Below are 14,821 nucleotides of genomic sequence, written 5' to 3' on the forward strand. Positions count from 1 at the left end.
GTTCTTTGTATTGGAGATTACACCGTCATAGATAAATGGAAAGATTACAAATCATAATCTCTTGGTTATGAGCCATCCACAATCTGGTTCATAACACTTCCCCTTGAATGCCATAACCATTTAGAGTTTGTAATGTGCTTTAATATTGCCTTATTAGAATTTTACCAAAAAAACTCAATTGGGACAAAACCATGGTGAAAGAAAAAGAGTACAACACACATTACTCCCCCTGATTTGAACATTACTGAAGGTCCCTTGGACCTCTCCAATTTTCTGCAATCCGTGGGTGATGAAGATCTTGGGCAGAATATGTTTCGTCCTCGAACATGATAGTTGGTTCTTCTTTACCATCGACCATGCCACAATCTGATCGAACATATTGAATCATCGACCTCAAATACACACACACGAAATCTTGGTTCTTCTTTACCACCATGTGTAAAACATAACCTGTCTGAAAACAAATCAACAAAACCAAATAACCCCTCTTTAGGCTGATTAGTATAAAATAAACCAAAATCAAAGGCTTCTTCATCGTCCTTCTTATGGACCAATCAGATCAGTGTCTAAAACAAGACTTCTGCATCGTCCATCTCAGGACTAAATGGACTTCTTTATCGTCCACCTTTGGACTGAATAGATCAGTGTCCAAAACAAGTGATCTCACGCCCATGTACTAGATAATGGGTGAGACTGGTCCATATTAAATCTCTTGAGTACCCTTTTCTGTATATACTATTTGATGCACAAGGATTTCATTGTTAATGTACTCAAGCTGTAATCCCAAACAAAACTTTGTTTTCCAAGATCTTTCATCTCAAACTCTTTCTTGAGATATTCAACTGTTTGGAAAATTGTATCCAGAGGTTCCTAGGATATTCAGATCATATACTTTGATGATTATCAATATTGTTCTCGAAAACTTGCTGTACTTTCAGCTCAATACCCTCTAGTACTTTCATTATCCAGTGGACCATATAAATATGCAGTCACTACATCAACTTGTTGCAAGTCTAATTTTCTCTCTTATATAGCCAGACTTATGAGAAATCTAAAAGTAGTTGCATCCACCACTTGGGAGTGTGTCTCCTCATAATCTATTACTGGTCTTTGTGAAAATCCTTGTGCAACATCAGCTTTATATCTCACGATTTCTATTCCTCACAAGACCCATTTATATCCACTGGTTTTAACATCATATGACGTGGCCAAATACGATTTTCTTCCTTAAACTATTTAACCCCACGTTTCCATTCAATCCAATCTGTTTTACGAGTGCGCACTCTTATATTGATGTGGATTCATGATCCTCGCTTATATTCATAAATTCAAGTGCTACCTTGTATGCAAATAAATCATCTTATGTCGACATTCCTTATTGGTTCAATTATGTTCCAGACATGATATAATCGATTGAGATTCATTATTATCAGGACCTTTAATACTTTGCAGCTTGGCGTCCCAAGCTACATTGTTTGGTACATGTACCTTAGAGCCGGCCGGCCTTATCTCCATGTCTGAGATGGTTTCTTTTGTAACCTCGGATTTGGATTTTGATTATCATTCTCTGCACCTTTCTTTTGTTTCCGAGGATTCTTATCTTTTGGAACCTATTTGGTCTACCACGTTTCATACGTTGTCTAGACTCTGTAGCAACTTGACTGTGTCTCTTCTTGGACATCAAATTTGTTGGTGCTTTACAAGCTGGTTTATATATGACTTAGTCATTCTTTTTCGGGTCTGCAAATGTGTCTGGCATTTGATTAGCTAGCTTTGTAAATGTATAATCTTTGGACGTCTATTTCACATTCTTTAGTCCGAGGATCTTGCCAAGACATTGATGGTTGATTCCATTCTATTTTTTTTACTATTCTTTTACCAGCTTTATTAGTTTTTTCTCCTCCTGGTCTTAAAATAATCTGTGTATCTGGTCTCAAATATAATCACCCATAGTTGGCTCAAAGTACATTATTATTGTGGGAGAATCATATCCAACATATATCTCCATCTTCCTTTTGAGGTCCCATCTTAGTTCTCTGTGGTGGAGCAATTAGTACATAGACAACACATCCAAATGTCTTATGATGGGGTATGTCTGGCTTTTAACCCGTTAATAATTGTGATAGGGGATATCTATGCTCACTAAATGGTCTGATGCGTATTAACTTAGGTGCATGTAAATTTCGTGTGGCCCAAGCTCTGAATGGGAGTTTTGACCTCATAAGTTATGGTCTATCAATCATCTATTTGCGTTTTAAAAGATTTTGGCCAAGCCGTTCTTGGTATGGACATGTATCACAGAATTGTCCACACTTACCCCCATGGACATACCATAATCATTTAAACGCTTGGGACATGTATTCACCAGTATTATCTAGACATATAGTCTTTATTTATGAAAAAGGGGTTCGTAGCCGTTTTACTGGTGATGGCCTAATGAGTTTCCCTTGTGTACATGCTACACACGTGAGATTCTTTGGGATAACTCTTCTTATCTTTTAATGTGTGCCTTTTGAATATCAATTTTTGCATCATGTTTGGACCAGGATGGTCAATCCTGTCGTGCCATAAAGTGTATATTTTCGCAGGTTTTTAGCCTCTATCATACTGATCTATGCATAGTCTAGGTCAGTAGAGAATGCAGGTATAGTCTTTAGGACTTATTATGGCCTTGGGTGATATTATACATATATCTGAAGGAACTCTTTGTTTCCTTCGCCCATTGTTTCAATATGGAAACCATTCATTCTTATATCTTTAAAACTCAATAGGCTGCTCTTGTTCTTAGAGCTGGGTGAATATAAGGCATCACTGATTTCTAGATGCATACCCTTAGGCAATAATATATTAGCCTAGTCGTAGTCTTCTTTCAGACTGGCGATACCTGTTTTAGTACTTATATTGGTGTTTTTCAGTGTACTCATATAGAAAAATCATTCATTCATTTAATCTAAGCAGACAATGTAATAGAAATAAATTCAAGGAGATAAAAATCAGAGAAAGCATACAAGCAAAGCAATCACACAATTTTGATATCGAAATCAGATTATCAACTTGATTCTTTTAGGCAATCATAAGTCTCATATTGCATAAGATCATCTTGATCATGTTCGAAATTATTTTCACCATCTTTATAGACCAAGTGGGTTTCAGGATTCTTCCATTTCAGACTCTCTTTGATTGATGTCACAAAAATGTTTGGGAGTCCTTCATATCTTAGCCCAATGGTTCCCCATTCCACATCTATGGCACACTGATTTGGTCGAGCTTTGTGGTTTAAAGGATATACCACGGCCACTGCCTTGACCATGGCTCAAAATGGGTTGATACCCACGGTCTCTGCCATAGTAATTCCTACGGCCAAATGTGTTATAGTGGCCATGGCCACGTCCTTTCCACCCTCCACGACCATGACCGTGTGGTCTATCATTCTGGACGTGGTTACCCTTTTTTTTTCTTTTTCTTCTGCGGCCTTATTGGTATCAGGTAATGGAGTTAATCCAGGAGGTCTCAATTCACTGTTTTTCATCAGTAATCAATTATTTTGCCCAGCTAGCAATAGACTCATCCACGGACTTATAGTCCTGGATTCTGGGATTCCTCCAATCAAATAGGGCATTTGGTAATAACATCGTTCTTTGGTGATCATATCTCGATTTTTAACTATGTCCAAAGGTCTAGAGGATTCTCTAAAGTCAGATACTGATCTTTGAGACTCTTAATAAGATGATGGCTAATAATTAATATTGTCATGTATCAATCTTAATAATTAATATTGTCATGTATCAATCTTTCTCATTGGCATTATTGCCTTCTATGATACATTCATCAAGTATTTTTGACTTTAGGATAATATTTGTATCCAATGCCCACCGTAAATAATTATCTCCAGAGAGATTTAGGGCAGCAAAATCCAGGTTGATTTTCGACATCTCAAATCATATATTACTCAATATTTAGGTATAATTTTGATGCGGTCTTACTCTTAAAAACAATCAATTCGGATTTCAATCTTGTGAGGATAATGAGACTATCAATCTTAAAGACATTTAATCAATCAGTCAATTTCTAGCAAGTCTCAACAATACTATTTCTATGTGCTCATAATATTATGGTTTATCAAGACTAGCAAAACCAGATTCAATTAATCATGCAATTAGGGTTTAACAATCAATGGATTTTAGCAAGACTAGTAAAAAGAATTATTAATCACTCAATCAGTTTCAAAGCTGATTTTAGCAATACTAGAATATAGATTTCAAACATGAATTTCAATGAATCAGTTTCAAGGCTGATTGGTATTTAGCATAAACCATGTGTAAATAATTTATCTAGTATCCGAATTTATCAAACCTCAAAAACATATAATCAGATCAATCAATTTAATCGAACTTAGCATACAATCTTAAACCTCAAGACATTAGATTTTATCCTGAATCTATCAACCTAGCATACGGATTCTCAATTCTCAAAGACATCCAAATAAGATCAATATAACCTATCATACGAATTATTTAGGGTTTCTATTTAAAACAATCAGATTACAAAAATCCTAGCAGGTGATATTAAACCTCAAGAATCATGCAGTCAGATCATTCGGATTTTAAACAAGTAAACCTCAATCAATCTATCAACCTATCAGATTATATAAGCAAAACAAGCTAGCAACCTATCGGATTCAATCAATGTTTTAACAGACTGGTCGGTTTAAACAATTTTAAATCAGATGAACAATTAACCAAGCAGGATGAGAAAATAAATCTATCAATTTAACGGTCAAACAATTCTAGCAACATAGCATCAGATTCAATCAGATTTAAAACCTCAATGATCAAAACCGAAAACAGTTTTGATTTCAAAATATTCGATTATGGTTTTAATATGTGATTTGATAATTATAGTATAATTAATTCTGATACTTATATTATTTAGGGTTTATAGATATAGGGTTAGGGTTTATTGGATTTTAACTTGTAAAAACCGATTTGGAGTTTTAATCATGTAGGAACATGATTTAGGGTTTGGGGTATCAAAATTTTAGAGCTTCAATTTACTCAATTAGAATTTTTGATATATTACCCTATGGTTTTGATTCATAAAGATTAGGGTTTTAGGATTTCATTCATTATCAATCAATCCATGTTCGATTATGGGTTCTTAGGTTTTGAATTACCTTTTAACCTTAGATGATTGTTGAATCGGACCACCAAAGGAGTTGAGCCGCGAGCTGGACACGAACGGGACGCGAGCTGGAATGGATCGAGTCGCTTCTATCGGGTCGCGGACGTCCTTTATTGCTTGATCGGGAACGTCTTGATCGTCGGACGCGAGCTGTCTGATGTTGTCGCGAACGAGGAAGAGGTCGCGTGCTGGAGCTGCTCTCGGGTCGCGAACGTCTGAGCTAGGATCAGGAACGCCTTGGGCTGAAGCAGACGCGAGCTGGAACAGATGCGGGAACAAGAGACGCGATCGGGGTTTAGGGTTCGTCGGATCGCCGGCTAGGGTTAGGGTTTTAGGGTTTTTCTATTTGGATATTAGCTTAGGGATTTAGAGTTTTGTGCTGATAACGTGTTATAAAAGTAATGGAAAAAGTCTATCTTTATTCATAATATAGAAGTTCTTTATATAGAAGATTACACCGTCATAAATAAATGGAAAGATTACATATCATAATCTTTTGGTTATGATCATCCACAATCTGGTTCATAACATAACTTATTTGAGAGGCATCATTTTTATAGATAAAATGTCAAGTTCAACAGGCAGAGAGTAACCTCCTATTATTGACAAAACAATTGGATCAGTTGCAATATCATATCTCACCATCCCACAACTCTTCGAGAGACTTGTAAGGGCTCAATGTCTCATGAACAAAGAAGGGAGCAGTCAATAACCTAGCCTGTATTAGAATCCAATACATTACATATTAATTTAGATCAGCCAAGTTAGCGCAGTGAAATGGAAAGAACGAAGTGCTGACCTGTTCAATCTCAGGAAACTTGGAAAACAAGTCATCGGGTATTGACCAGTCGAAAACTTCAAAGTTCTCTCTAATTCTTCCTTCATTAGTACTCTTGGGAAGTACACTGTTACCCATTTGGAGTCCCCATCGAAGCGCAACTTGCGCAGGAGACTTCCGGAGTTTCTCAGCAACAGTATTTAGTATAGGGTTCTTCAAAACATCACTCTTTAGCCACGTTGTTCCTGGAGAACCCAAAGGCGAGTATGCCTGCAAGAATATTGAAACAATGTATATGGTACGGTGCAGATAAAGTAAAAGGATTGGTGAGATGAGTGATGCTTACGGTGAGGTGAACTCCTTTGGACTTACAGAACTCTCGTAGCTTAGTCTGTCGCCAAGAAGGATGACATTCGACCTGAACAACGGCAGGAGGAACACGAGCTAACTCCATAAGATCAGCTAGCTTCTTGGTTGAGAAATTGCTTACACCTATGGCTCGTGCCTTGCCCGAATCATGGAGTGCTTCCATTGCTTTCCATGTGCTAGGAATATCTACAGGTAAAAGGTTCTCTGGCTTAGCTCCAACAGAACCTTTCTTCATCCTTACAGGCCAGTGCATCTTCAAGAATATCATAAAGAGATTTGTTACTCATTAAATCGTCCTGTTATAAACAATCGATCCCTATGAGCAGAGATGCTATACAGATTAGGTTTAAGCAAAAATCAGACTACTTTTAGAAGATATGTTACTTTATCCCACATCTGAAACAATATGACATCTACAACTATTTGCAAGAGTATTGTTCCATTAAGAAAAAGAAGTATTGTTCTAAGTGATGCTTACCAAATAGAGATCGACATAGTCAAGCTGTAGATCCTGTAGGGTTCTCTTTAGTGCCTCTGGCACATCCTGAGGGTCATGATCAGTACACCTATAGTTTGATGATACACACAAAATGTATTTTGATTAAAGCTACACTTATCCACAGAATATGTATTAAATAAACACAACATAACATAAATATACCATAGTTTGGAAGTGATGAACAACTCCTCGCGTTTCACTACATTGTCTTCAAACAATTTTTTCAAAACTGTCCCTATCTGCACAGGGAAACAACACACATGTTTGTCATTACTTTTGCCATCAACACAATCAAGAGAGAAAACAAACACTGTTAATAACTTGATCAGTAAATGTCAGATCAATTGAAAACTCACTGAACATCTGAAAAAGACTAACAAGGTAATTCAATTTGGCTAAATCAAGAATCTACGTGGTTTGTTCTACCTCTTTCTCGTTGCCGTAGATCTGAGCACAATCAATATGACGATATCCGATCTGCAACCAAACATTAAGATAAAAAAAATACCTCTCAGGTTCTAGAGTTACGACAAAAAAATTAATTGAGCAAATCAAGAAGCATGCTGCTGAAAACGAATATAATTTTCTTTTTGAAATTGAGATATTTCTAAAAAAGTATGTTTTTGAGATCTATAAAAAAGTAAGACTTGAAAATATTTCCGTATATGTTCATTATCTGGAGAAGTTAACATTTGTATGATATATTAACAACTAAGAATCAAAAGAGATCACCAAGTAAATGCGATGAACCATGGAACCTAACTTACAAGAAAGACTAACCTTAACAGCGGCGGCGACAGCATCACCGACAAGTCCTGGAGAGGCTTGCCATGTTCCGAGACCCACCGATGGGATCTTAGCGCCGGTGTTGAGCTCGAAGTATCTGAGTGCGTTCGCCATTATTAGAGAGGCTTCAGAAGATAAAACAAAAAGTAATTAAAGGGAAAGCGACAAAGGCGGGAGATTCGTGGCGAGACTGACTTTTTTTTTTTTCTTTTTTTTGGGAAAATTATTTTTTTAGAGAAAAAAAATGATAACTATGTACTTTATGTCTATTCGGTTAATTATTTTAAAAAAGGCAATAATGCCCTTAAAATTATAATTTTTAAATTTAATAAATAATAGGTTCGATCAAGTGGGATCGATCGATCCGAAATTACAAGGTCGGACGGATCGATCGATCATGATCATTATGCAGAACAAAAAAACGCGGAGCATATACTGATCGACCTGGTTCATTTCACTCGATCAGCAAAGATCGATTTCATACAGATCGACCGATCTCGAATTATAGACCGATCGATCAGTGGATGCATAGATATGAATTATGGTAGAAATATTGTGAAAATTTTGTGAAAATTTTGTGAACAATCAATGGAATATAGAAGACAGCGTGAGAAGAAGGTTACCACTTTTTTTCATTTTTTTTTTGCTTTCTTTTTAATAAAAATCAATTTTTTCAAAATGTGAAAGTGAATATTCCCAAATATTTTGTTTCCATATTTTTAGAAACTGATTTCTTATCCGTAGAATACATCTAATATGTAGAAATCGGTTTATACAGGTTTTTAGAATTATAATAATGTGTAGATTTTGATTTCTACATGTTTTAGATTTACAGTAAATCTGTAGAAGTCGGTTTCTATGTGTTTTAGATTTATATTAATGTGTAGATTTTGATTTCTAAAGATTTTAGATCCGTAGGTTAAGCGCGGAATGTGTATTCTAAATATTTTTAGAATATTCTTATTTGCGTAGATCACGTATTCTAAACATTGTAGATTCAATGAAAAAAGTGGATTTTGTTTTCTACTTCGTAGAATCTTATTTCTATTTTATTTAGAACAGAATCTGAAAGTTATGATTTAAACATTTTTAGAACTGAAAAAAAAATCACTAAGTTCATATATATATTTTATCAAAAGTTACTATTTTTCCAATTTTTTCTGTTTGTAAAACTATTTATTAAATTTATTTTCAAAAATATTAAAGTATATTATAGAAAAAAATGGCACAAAATCGATTTTAATCTAAAAGAACATAGTTATCATTTTTTTTTTTCTAGAAAAATAATTTTCCTTTTTTTTTTTGGTAATAGTGGCGAGACTGACTTCGTTCTTGTGTTCTTATTAACGACACGTCAGATATTTATATTACGTTGTACACATCTTATTCGTTATCTAGATGATCTCTCTGCCAATCTCAAGTGCTGAAACCAATGATGACATCTTTGTTAATGCGATTACAACTCATATTTATACTTTTTTCAAAAAAAAAAAACTCATATTTCTACTTTAGAAGTTAATACTTTTCCTTTTTCAATATTGCAGCTGCTTAGTTTTCGTTTAGAATATTCATATTAAATTAAAATATACATTTCTTATGTTAAATTAAATTAGATTTTAACATGCACGTCTGTGCAGATATTTTTCATTTTATAAATGTATTTGATATTATTACAAAGTTTTAAATATATAATTTCTATTTTAGTGTCATATATTGTATGTAACTCTATAATATTATTATTTATATTTTTTATTCGGCGTTATTAATATATAGTGATTTTTTTAATACGTTTTAGTTTGTTATTAATTTTTATTATTTACTAATAAATTTTCTAGTTAGGTAAAATAAAATAACAATCTGAAATAATCAAATAAAGAACCTCCTTTAAAATATGCTTTTCTTTTAATTTATACATTTTTCATATAATACCCTTTTAAATTTATTTATATTATAGAAAAGAATACGTTTAAGATAAATTATATTTGCATGTTGTGTTTTTAAAAATATACTATTAACATCTATCATTTTAGTATTTTACGGGATTACAAGTAAAAACACTGTTTTGTTTAAATAAAATAACCATATTATTTTAGTAAATTTTATACATAGTAGCATCTATCATATTATTTTAGTAAAATTTATTGATATATGATATTTTTGGATGTTATGATATTAAGATTTATTTTTTAATTAATATTTCAAAATACTAGATTTCTTCAATTTTGACAGCATATATAGTATGTTTTTCATGGCGCATTTCAAAAAGTTATTCTTTATTATCTATGATTTTATCTTTTTAAAATTTTAAAATATTATCAATTTGAGTTGAATATTTATTTTCAAAATCTTATATTTTGTCAAGAAAAATTTAGAAAATTACACAACTATTTTTGAGTTTGGAAGATTACATGAATTTTGAATTTTATGATAATATTTTCTAAATTTTTCTCTACAGATTTTTTATAACTAAAATGGAAAAAAAAATATATAATTATAATTTTATTTTTTATTAATATTTTAAATGAATTACTAAAATTTCAGAGTTTTCTAATAACACATTTTTTAAATAGTATATGAACTAGAAATTATTATATACTATTATATTTTTGTATATAAATATTTGTAAACAATATATTGTTGAGAGTTTCAAAATAAATAAAAAGATAATATATAGTTGTAGATATAAAAGTTTAACCTATGTCAATAGTTTAACTTTTTATAACAGATTATATAGTTTACGAATTTTAACTCATTTTAATGATGAATGATAATTTATTTAAATGAATTTTTAAATTATTTTTTGTCAATTTACCTATTTAAGATAATTTTGTCATATTTAATTTATATAACACTTCTGTTTTATATAATACAGAATATAATAATAAATTTATAAAAAATAGTATAAAATTTTTATTTTCTTGTTTTATTATAAAATTTTAGTTAACATTGATTTATAATAATATTATATTACTAATTACAATTAATTAATGTGTTATTTTATAAAAAATATTTAAATGTTACGTAAAATTTTGTTAGATTGTTTCTCAATAGATTTTGTTATAACTGAAAAAAATCAAATTGATAGTTGGTTTATTATTAATGTCAATAATCAAATATGTCATATTAACTAATTTCTTAAGTGGTCTTACTATGACTTGTTAATAGTAGATAAAAATTATGATTCTAAATTAATAGATTAGATATTTAAATGTTACGTAAAATTTTGTTAGATTGTTTCTCAATAGATTTTGTTATAACTGAAAAAAATCAAATTGATAGTTGGTTTATTATTAATGTCAATAATCAAATATGTCATATTAACTAATTTCTTAAGTGGTCTTACTATGACTTGTTAATAGTAGATAAAAATTATGATTCTAAATTAATAGATTAGATTAGAACTACTATATGTCTAACAAATATAAAATATTATTTTAAGTAAAAACTATAAACAATTTGTATCATCAAAGATTATCTTATAAACGATAAATGTTATTGAAGTTTTTCTTTGTTAATATAAATTATAAAACAGTTTTATTAAAACTGATGTATGTAGTTTCTATAATAATTCCATAATCATACCACGTTACATGTACGTATAACATGATTAATATATTTCCATGTCCCCTTTGTTTTTTTCCGCAAACAAACAATCCCACAAAACAAACAAGAATAAACACGCCTAGATGAAGTTTCTCAAATTTCACCGTCCCATAGCTCATCAACGGTCTTATAGAAGCCGAGCGTCTCATGCACGAATTCAACACCTCCAATTAATTTCTCCTGCAAGATGTAAATTAAGGGGACATGAGAACCATCAGCAACAAAGGATGCCTTGACAAAACTCCCATATAAAGGAAAAGGAGAAAAGTTACCTGTGGAATGTTAGAGAACTTGACAAACATATCTTCAGGTATGGACCAGTCAAAAACATCAAGATTCTCCTCGAGTCGAGCCTCGCTCGAGCTCTTTGGTAGAACACTATGACCCATTTGAAGTCCCCAACGAAGCGCCACTTGAGCGGTGGTCCTCCCAAGCTTCTCAGCAACCACGGCGACAATTTGGTTCTGAAGAACCTTTAGCCTTGCTTCTCCCTTAGTTTGGGAGCCCAAAGGAGAGTAACCCTAAAATGCGACCCAATGATGACATCTTCTTTAATCATGCGGACAACAGTTTTAAAAAAAAACATCATATATAGCACATTGGATGTGTTTTGTATACTCACAGATAAGTGAACCCCCTTGGATTTACATAGTTCATGAAGACTTTTTTGCTGCCACACTGGATGGCATTCCACTTGGTTAACAGACGGGACTACTTGGGCCACGTTAAGAAGATCTTGTAGCTTCTTTGAAGAGAAATTGCTAACACCGATTGCCCTTGCTTTTCCAGAGTGGTAGAGAGCTTCCATTGCTTTCCATGTACTTGGTAGGTCAGGTTTTGTGAGTGTTTCAGGTGTTGGGATAAGTGATTCCTTCTTCAAACTCACTGGCCAATGTACCTTCAACAAAAAGGCACATGCACATTCAAAATGGAAGCACATTATAAGAATCTAATATGTAATTTTAGGTAATAAGTATGTACCAGATATAAATCAACGTAGTCAATCTGTAAATCCTGTAATGTTTTGTCTAGTGCCTTCGGTACATCTTCAGGCAAATGATCATTACACCTAGAGAACAAAACAACATGAACATATGTGTGTGCAAACTAAAAAAAAACATGTCCTGATGGAAAAAAAAGAAGAAGACAAACCAGAGTTTGGAAGTGATGAATAACTCCTCACGCTTCACGAAACCATCATCAATTACCTTCTTCAACACGCTACCAATCTAGTAAATGGAATCATAGCGTGAGAAGAACGTAATAAGCAGAGGCCATTTCAATCACACAAAAATTTTACACAATATTACAGAGAATAAAACTTGAGAAGGGGATGAGAGCAGTGATCAAGCTTTTATGTTTTTTTTTCTGAACATAAGCTTTGCTGTTTCCAAATGGAAATAGTTAAAAATTGAATTAAAATTTAATCATTAGAAAGAATAAAAAATGATTCTGTAAATATTAGAAATTTTCACCTCTTTCTCGTTTCCGTACATGGAAGCACAATCGATGTGTCTGTACCCAATCTAAAATCGAAAGAGAGTTATATTAGTGCAAATCAAAGACATAACGCTGAAAACTGGAATCGCAGCAAGGACGTGTCACGTGTAATACCTTGATTGCTTGTTCGATTGTTGACGAGACCAAGGCGTAGGTTCCTAGACCGACCGAAGGTAACTTGGCACCAGTGTTCAGCTCGAAGGATCGAATCGGAGTTGCCATTTTCTCTTCAAACTCGGCTAATTCTATTAACTAATAAGGAAAAGAGTGAATCTGATAACAAAAAGAAAAGGATGAGATGCAAAATAAAAGAAAAACACGGAACTCAATATAAACCCAAAGAGAAAAGGATGAGATGCAAAATAAAAGAAAAACACGGAACTCAATATAAACCCAAACGTGACACGTTTCACTTTGCGTTTTTCCTTGTATGGAGCCTGTCAGACTGTCACTATAGTGAGTAATAGTTTTCTTTTTATAATTTGCTAACAACATCTCTAACAGCCCTCATCTTTTGAGAATTTTTATATTCCAAAACTCTTATTCCCTTAAATTTTGAAGACTTCCTCAAAATACTATTTTTTTTTTTTTAGTTTTTACAATTATATATGTCTCCCAATTGTATGAATAATTATATATATATATATATATATTTTTAATACTTATCGTCATATTTTTTTTAAAAAAAATTCCATTAAAAATATTTTAATAACATTTTATACTATCTATAGTTATACTTGACTATTTATTATTATATTTTCTCAAAAATATTTTTTGAATAGTATGGTTTATTGTTTTAATGAAAATTAATGATTATAATTAATTATTAATAATATCAAAGATTAAAATATAAATTACTAATTCTTTAAAATATAAATTTGAAAGTGACTGTTGTAGTAACAAACTTTTATCTCCTTATTTTGAGGTTGTTCACCTTTATTTTTTAAAATAAAGAGGCTTGTTAGACCATCTCCAATAGTTTACTCTATTTTTATTCTAAAATAGAGAGTAACTCTATAATAGAGTTTGAGTTTGTTCCAATTGTACTCTATTTTAGAGTAAAAAATAGAGTGATGAAAAAAAAAATAAGTTACTCTATATTTGGAGTAAACTTATTTTTCACTCTATTATCATTGGAATATTTTTACCTCAAACTCTATTTTAGGGTAAAAAATAGAGTGTGGTTGGAGATGCTCTTAGAGCTGTTTTTTTTTTAATACAAAAAGGCTTGTTAGAGATGCTCTAGTCATGAAAACATAGTTATCCTTTCTTAAGTATTGGGTTATCTGCTTGTTAACAAATCTTTGCTTATAAACAAGATAGATAAATGTTACAAAAAAAAAAAAAAAAACAAGATAGATAAGTTTTTTTTCTTACACAATTTTCTTATGATTTTAAGTATTGTGAAACATGTAGTTTTCTTTTTATACTATACTGTTTTTGGAATGTCTATCGACTGGATTTGTTTTTTTTTTGGTCTAAATAAATATAATATATTCTAATGCTCACTTAAAATTAATAATATTATACATTTTCACCAAGAGTAACTTGACAGGTCATTGATTGTCTTGACTGGTGCATGACCGTGACGCTAACATCATCCTTCCAGACAATTATTATTCTACCATTCTTAAAAACTATGTTAAGAAACCTGGATAATCATGGTCTAAGCTTGGGCGCTTGGCCAAACTCTGCATCTAATGCACAACTTCTTTTTCGTTGCCATACAACTGAGCACAATCAATATGACGATTGCCGAACTGCAATAAGAATTAAGATTAATTTAGCTTCATTATCAGACATGAGCATAAAGAGATCGAAAGCAAATACAATGAACCATACTATCACATTAGCAGATACAAACCTTAACAGCGGCAGCGACGGCATCACCAACGACGCCAGGAGAGGCCTGCCACGTTCCAAGACCCACAGACGGGATCTTAACACCGGTGTTGAGCTCGAAGAATCTGATAGCGTTCGACATTGGCAGAGATTTGGTGGTTATGAGTTTAAGATCGCTGGTTTTGGTTTGACGCACACATCATTTCTCAATTGTGTAGGTGAGAGCTATATAGGAGGGGAGATTTGTAGGAAAAACTTAATTT

At 32.4% G+C, this 14,821-nt stretch overlaps 2 protein-coding genes across 2 annotated transcripts; both read right to left on the reverse strand.

Annotated features, from left to right (window-relative positions):
* Positions 1-5,583: 5,583 nt before the first annotated feature.
* LOC125585462 (NADPH-dependent aldo-keto reductase, chloroplastic-like) lies at positions 5,584-7,829 on the reverse strand. Its single transcript, XM_048754552.1, has 7 exons — positions 7,608-7,829; positions 7,254-7,304; positions 6,990-7,066; positions 6,807-6,894; positions 6,306-6,581; positions 5,981-6,229; positions 5,584-5,899 (listed from the first exon to the last, which is right to left on the reverse strand). Exons 1-7 carry the CDS (start codon positions 7,725-7,727, stop codon positions 5,813-5,815), a joined length of 948 nt encoding a protein of 315 aa, XP_048610509.1. The 5' UTR covers positions 7,728-7,829; the 3' UTR covers positions 5,584-5,812.
* Positions 7,830-11,130: 3,301 nt separating this feature from the next.
* Positions 11,131-13,089, reverse strand: LOC125585739 (aldo-keto reductase family 4 member C8-like). Its single transcript, XM_048755383.1, has 7 exons — positions 12,831-13,089; positions 12,692-12,742; positions 12,369-12,445; positions 12,198-12,285; positions 11,839-12,114; positions 11,489-11,737; positions 11,131-11,396 (listed from the first exon to the last, which is right to left on the reverse strand). Exons 1-7 carry the CDS (start codon positions 12,936-12,938, stop codon positions 11,310-11,312), a joined length of 936 nt encoding a protein of 311 aa, XP_048611340.1. The 5' UTR covers positions 12,939-13,089; the 3' UTR covers positions 11,131-11,309.
* Between the last annotated feature and the right edge of the window lie 1,732 nt (positions 13,090-14,821).

Source organism: Brassica napus, chromosome C4 (assembly GCF_020379485.1).
Source record: "Brassica napus cultivar Da-Ae chromosome C4, Da-Ae, whole genome shotgun sequence".
Taxonomy (NCBI): domain Eukaryota; kingdom Viridiplantae; phylum Streptophyta; class Magnoliopsida; order Brassicales; family Brassicaceae; genus Brassica; species Brassica napus.